Source organism: Aspergillus aculeatinus (assembly GCF_003184765.1).
Source record: "Aspergillus aculeatinus CBS 121060 unplaced genomic scaffold BO66scaffold_21, whole genome shotgun sequence".
In the NCBI taxonomy this organism is placed as follows: Eukaryota; Fungi; Ascomycota; class Eurotiomycetes; order Eurotiales; family Aspergillaceae; genus Aspergillus; species Aspergillus aculeatinus.
The window spans coordinates 453,655-459,654 of record NW_020291490.1 but is presented as its reverse complement, the minus strand read 5'-3'; the positions used below and the strand labels follow the sequence as shown (position 1 = coordinate 459,654).

Genomic DNA, 6,000 nt, shown 5'->3' with positions numbered 1-6,000 from the left:
CCCCCCCCCCCCCTATTCACCTTTCATTCGTGGTCTTAGAACCGTGAAAGAATTGTCTGTCTGCGTGCCCATGAAATCTGACAGACAATTGAAAGAGTGGAATGGGACGGACCCATTCCTTTTGGCGGCCCTTCTGACTCCAATGTAGATTTTGGTCCACGGCTTGGAGGAGAGCGCCACATGTCTGTTGCATGTAACCTTCTTGTTTTCATGTTGGGGTTCTTCCAGTGTATTGTTTTCCTTCTGTTATTATCATGGGGTGCAGGTAGATCAGTATAAGAAACTTAGATAGGCAGAGACGAAGGGTCTCCGAGGCGTTATGAGTCCGGACTTGGGCTGCTTTTTAGAGATGGTGTTTTTTTTTTCTCTCTTGACTATTTTTCTTGGAATATAGGGGGTTTTACGCGATAGAAAAAGACTAATCTAAATACGTTCATCTCACCCATTGTTGCTGCGAGTTTGGATCAACTAAGCGGTTTCCCTTATTCCAAGGAACGCCTGGAATCTATATGTAATAGCATTATTTCCCTCGTTTCACTCAACAATGTGTCGTATCATCTATCAAATCTAATTCTGTGGGTCAACCCAACCCTGGCTGTCCTCAGCACCAGGAAGTGAGTTGGAGGAAACACAAGGATCACATGAGGATTGATCCCACATGCGATGTGAGAGAATAATTCCTCCATGTCACCATCATAATCATCATCGTCATCATCAATAATAAAAAAAACAAATCATCGTTTCATGGTCCCTGCATCATAGGGTTATACTCCAACCAAACCCCAATCAATCAAGTTAACAGTTTCATCAGGAGGCGCGCCTCGTCATCAGTCAATCAGTCAGTCAGTCAATCAGTCAATCAATCAGTTCATGTCAAAATCATATCAAATGCGGAGCATCAAGCGCACAAAACACCAAAATCGAAGCGAGAATAGTACAGTAAATACAGGTTAGTGATCGATTTAGTAATCGGATGACCAATGCATACCGGAACAGGGTAACAAACACACCAAACACACATGCAGGTGGCGGGGCAACGAGCGATGAGGTAGGGGGGCGCGGGGAAAAAAGGTTATCAGAGAAAGGATAAAAGTACAGATGGAAAGTGAAATTCCTCCCATCGACTCCTTTTGCAGGATGTAAATGCAAGATTGGTGAAAAACAAACAAGCAAGTAAACAAAATGGTCGTTTCATCTCGTTGGAACTCATGGCAGCAGGTATCATATGTGTTTGGATAAGGTAGGTTAGGTTAGGTGGAGAGAGGTATCGTATGTTTCTCGGGGAAGTTGGGATAGGAGGGGTGAGAAGGCGGGAATTAGCTAATGCATCCATTCTCGAGTCCGCGATAGGGCTCATTCGGGAGCATCTTAAGTTGTGCCTGGCTAGGGGCAAGGCGAATAAGCAAAGCGGGCAAGCGCAGGAGCTTCATTTAGCGTGGTTGATTAGTTCGGCGTAGAGCGGTTCGGGAATCTTGCGGACCAGCAAGACGGTCAAGGCTATGATCTCCTTGGCGTCGAGAGGAGGAAAGGAGCGGAGGACTTTGTTGGGACTGTCATGTGGGTGATCTGGATTAGTTCGATGGGTCTTATCCGGTAAGGGGGCAGAGGGAGATGATGTGTTTCATTGGTTTACGGTGAGTTCTTTTTTCCCGCTCGTGTTGTGGTGTCTCAAGATGTGATGTTATGATGAGGTCATGATCAATAAACATACCTTGGACTCTCGAGAATCATATCCCTCATTCGGATCAATTGCGCAACGATGCATAGAATGTTCAGATGTGGTCCGTAGGCGAACAGGAAGTCCCAGAGATGCAGAACCTCCGGTAGGGGCGGCGTGCACGCACACAGGGTCAACACAGAGGGGAATGCATACAACTCAGCCTGCAGCCCCTTGGAGAAGAGGTAGGCTGCTAATTTGGGCTCAACGATCTCCAAACATCGATCGACAAGTCGCAGACCCCGGTGGACGCCATCCATGGCTCCTCGGATGTAGCCCGGACATTCACGGAGGATGAACGAATGGAACAAGGCGAAAGCCTCCACTTCACTGCGGGCGGCATAGAGAAACGGAGCGCAGAGTACATTCATTCCCTGCACGTAGATAGCGGATTCATTTGTGATGCCAGGACTACCAAAAGCGCTGCTGGTGCTGTTGCTGATCACACTCCCGGGAGTGCTTCCCATCGGGGAGGGCTCTTCCGCTATGCTTGGGGGTGTATTGATAAGGAGCTCCATCTCGCGCCGACGACCGGTCGAGAGTCGCGGACGGGCGCGACGCTTGCTCTTCGCATCGTGAAGCTTCCACGCAACAGCATTAAGAAGTCGGATCAGACTGGCTTCTGTGACGCGTCGTTTGAAAAGGGGATCGGTGGCTAGGGTGCGGAAAGTATCATTGCGAATCTTAGCGTAGGCGGGGGAACGGCCTCGATGGATAAGTGACAGGTATTCGTCGGTCGATACGGGCGGCGTATCGAGGAGAACGAGCCAGAGATAAACTCGGTAGGTAGACTAGCGAGGCACGGGGAGAATTATTAGCGGACATGCCCATTACAACGTTGACTTGAGTAATCAAGTCACCCATCATTATCGCTAGATCCTACCATGCCATCTGCGTCTGCTTCGACTCGCGTCGAGAGGACAAGATAACGCAGCTCCTCTAGTCCTTCTCGGACGTTCCCATTTTGCGGACCGTCGCGCAAGAGCGACTCAAGCAACGACCGCTTGACTCCAAATCCCGACCCAGTCTTTCTACCGGGTCTTCGGTGCGCGGTGAGTATGGGAGGCTCCCGGGAGGAAGCGTCACTATTAGAACGTGCGCGGCGATGTGTACTGCGAAGCCGCACGGGGGAATCGAGTTGGGGTCCGGGCGCGGGAAGCTCCTCCGCGCCAGCCGAGAGGCGTCCGGATGAGGGAGGTGGAGGTGGATGGGAGGAGAGGATCTGATGGGACTTGATCTTGCGCAAGCCTCGCATAGTCCGGGGTGATGACGGCGACCTGGCCAAAGCAGCGAGAGTCAATTGGGCTTGAGTGGGCCGGGGGGAGGCTGCAGTAGAGGAAGAAGAAGGCGAAAAAGGTGGTACAGAGGAGGTAGGACGTGTAGGAGAGAGGGAGGAAGAAGTAGGCGAAGGCGACATGATTAGGGGGGAGGAGGGGGGCAAAGGTCGATCGGGGAGTTCGAGGAGCAGCAGGAGGAGGAGGAGGGAGAGGAGGATCAGCAAGGACTGTTATTGGAAGTGCAGGCGACACATGAAACCATCTTCCTGGTCAGACAGAACAGAACAGACCAGGGAGAGGCTGGGGGAGATGGAGGGGGAGGAGGGGGGAGGGAGAAGAAAGGGAAGGAGTGAAAGAATGCAGGTTCAATTCGAAGTTGAATTTGAAGAGAAGGTAGTAAGTAAGTGAATAGTGGTGGTGGTGGTTGTGATGTGGATCTCCCGGGTGTTATTAGAAAAGAATGCAAGTAATTTTTCTTAGCAGGAAGTAAGTTAGTAGAATAGTCAAAAAAGGGAAGAAAAAAAACACAAAACAGCAAAGAAGTTGTAGTGAGGAGAGTTTCCAGTTAGCTACTCCATAGTTGAACTACTCATGTAAGTTACTGACAGTCCATCAATTCAATCAGCGATCAATAATCCGCCAGTTCAGGTTCCATTCTGGACTTGGCGAAATTCGACTTTTGGACTAGTCTTTTTAGTTTCCTGGCACTACTGCGAGTTAGTTGTTCGTTAGTTCAATCCATCCACCAGCACCAGCACCACCACCATCATCGACTGTTTACTGTGTAGTTGACTGATTGATTGAATTTGATATTATGTTGATTGCACGAGAAGGCTGGCCCTCGCATGCCAACTCTAAAAGATCATCTCCTTCGTGCTCTGCCCCCTCCCTTGATTGACAGCTTCTCGTGCCAGCCTGACTCGAGGAAAGAAAACCTAAATTCGGGCCGATGTGGGGACCCTCCGTCTCCAATCTCCATCTCCATCACAATCTCAATTTCGCTCTCGTCTCTACACGCAGAATAAATACAAGCACATCGATCACAATCATGTCGTCTACTTTGCGACTGCATGGCTGCCAGAGCCACAATTCAGTCGCAAAGCTGATGCTTCGTGTCTCCGTACGCCATGGGCCAAAAAGAAAATGGAAAAACAAGAATAACAAAACTAAATCACTCCGTTAGGCATCGCGTCGTGTGGTTTGATTCGTCTCTGTTCCGCCCACAAGCCCACTGACGAATTCTTGATACCGGAAGACCTCCCCACGTTTACCCCCTCCGGTGCTTCGTGCGCCCTTGGCCCCGAATGCCCGACGGCCCGTGAACCCATTCAGCACGTCTCGGATTTCCCGCTCGGTGAGCGGCCGATCTCCGTCCTCGGGGGCGGTATGCATCAGAGCGTCGCACAGCTCCTCCACGTCGATCTGCCCGCTGTCATCCTCGTCAAAGGCCGCCAGGGCGTTCAAGAGTTCCTGTTGGGCAGATAACGGGGCGAGCAGTTGTGAAAGCGTATTGAGGAAGGTGGGGAAATTGATCGTAGACGCCTCTCCAGGGGGGAAGAATTGCGAAAGTGCAGATGCGTCTTGGCCTTGATTTAAGTGTGCTTGTCAGCCATGCTATGATGAACGAAAATGATTAAGTGCCACTTACCCACGTTCACCAGGACATCAGCCACATCATCCTTGTTGACAAAGCCGTCATTGTCCCGGTCCAGAACTTGGAAGGCCTCGCGGATTTCTCGCAACTGCGCCGGCGAGAGCTGAGCGGCAGCATCCGAAGATGCTGCCATTATATGGGTGGCCTTGGTAGCCATCATCGTCGGGGAGGTGTCCGGGGCGCTGCCCCCCCGCGTGGGCGACAGAGGCACCTCGCGTGTCAAGCGTGGTTGAGCGACCGGGCTGCGATCTTGATGAGGCGCGGAAGGGCCTTCATCCTCATCTGCGACCGTGTATGATTCCTTGAGCTTGCTGGGAGACGTCACCGGCGTGTATCCGCGACCGGGGGAGCTGCCAGGAGTACTGGGTCGCGCTTGCGGAGGTGAGTTGGATGTGGATGGACGGCGGAAGGGAGATGCTCGAGGAGAGCCAAAGGATAATGGTGATGGTCGAAAAGGCGCATTGGAGGTGACCTGGGCCGGTGTCCGATAAGCGGGTGTTGAATACACTGGGACGTTGGGTTAACACCTACCATGGCGGGGAATTGACGGACTGGATGAGAGCCAGTCTGGGATGGAGGCGGGAAGGAATCAATTAAGGCTGGATGCAAAGTGAGTGACAGCTGGACAGAATGTAAAACAATGAGAAGATAGTTCAAGTTTGGTCAAGTGGTATGTAACTCGAGCTGAGTGCCCAGTGCCCAGTGCCCGTGATGCAACAACCTGCCCAGAAAGGGAAAGCACCCCAAACAAACAAGGCCCGGCGGTGAGTCGGCCCGGCACCGATGAGGAGACCCGCGGGGAAATCATGGATTGGCAGGCGGTTGATGATACCTTATCCCTTTGGGTGTTGCTTTTTCCTCTATAAAATTAAATCTAGGAAGTCCACAATCCGGTCAATATCGCAGCTTGAATATCCGAACAGTTGCATTATGCTTTTTGGTGTTTATCCGTAGAAAGTATTAGGACTTACCGCGTCGCAAACGCTGTTGCCATAGAGTCGATCGGATCCATTTTTCTTTGGTTTCCCCACGGTGGAGATTGGCCGTGCATAGAACTACTCTCATAGGGCTTGTGCTGTGGTAGTTCTGTTTGTCATGGACCTGTACGAAGTTTAAAATTGTCTAGACCGTTGGTGTTTCGTCTTTGCATCTTCTCTCACTATGCCTTAGTTTGCGAGCCACGCAAGAGGCCCAAAGTCTGTATTTGCTGCAACTATGTCCAACGGCGGGATGACGGACTGTGAGTGAGTTTCCAGATTAAGTATAAACATTACGTGGCTATATGACACAAAGAAGAAAAGGTATACAGAGCCTCGACCAAGTTTCACACCAACCGAGTATGAAGCATGTGT

General features: G+C 51.0%; 2 protein-coding genes across 2 annotated transcripts; both read right to left on the bottom strand.

Moving 5' to 3' along the window:
• Positions 1 to 1,060: 1,060 nt before the first annotated feature.
• On the bottom strand, positions 1,061 to 3,289 carry BO66DRAFT_80432 (TBC-domain-containing protein). Its single transcript, XM_025653605.1, has 3 exons — positions 2,601 to 3,289; positions 1,712 to 2,508; positions 1,061 to 1,550 (listed from the first exon to the last, which is right to left on the bottom strand). Exons 1-3 carry the CDS (start codon positions 3,132 to 3,134, stop codon positions 1,427 to 1,429), a joined length of 1,455 nt encoding a protein of 484 aa, XP_025504592.1. The 5' UTR covers positions 3,135 to 3,289; the 3' UTR covers positions 1,061 to 1,426.
• Positions 3,290 to 4,173: 884 nt separating this feature from the next.
• On the bottom strand, positions 4,174 to 5,182 carry BO66DRAFT_411096 (putative calmodulin; the record flags this gene model as incomplete). Its single annotated transcript, XM_025649271.1, has 3 exons — positions 4,174 to 4,580; positions 4,643 to 5,120; positions 5,180 to 5,182. 3 exons carry the CDS (start codon positions 5,180 to 5,182, stop codon positions 4,174 to 4,176), a joined length of 888 nt encoding a protein of 295 aa, XP_025504591.1.
• Between the last annotated feature and the right edge of the window lie 818 nt (positions 5,183 to 6,000).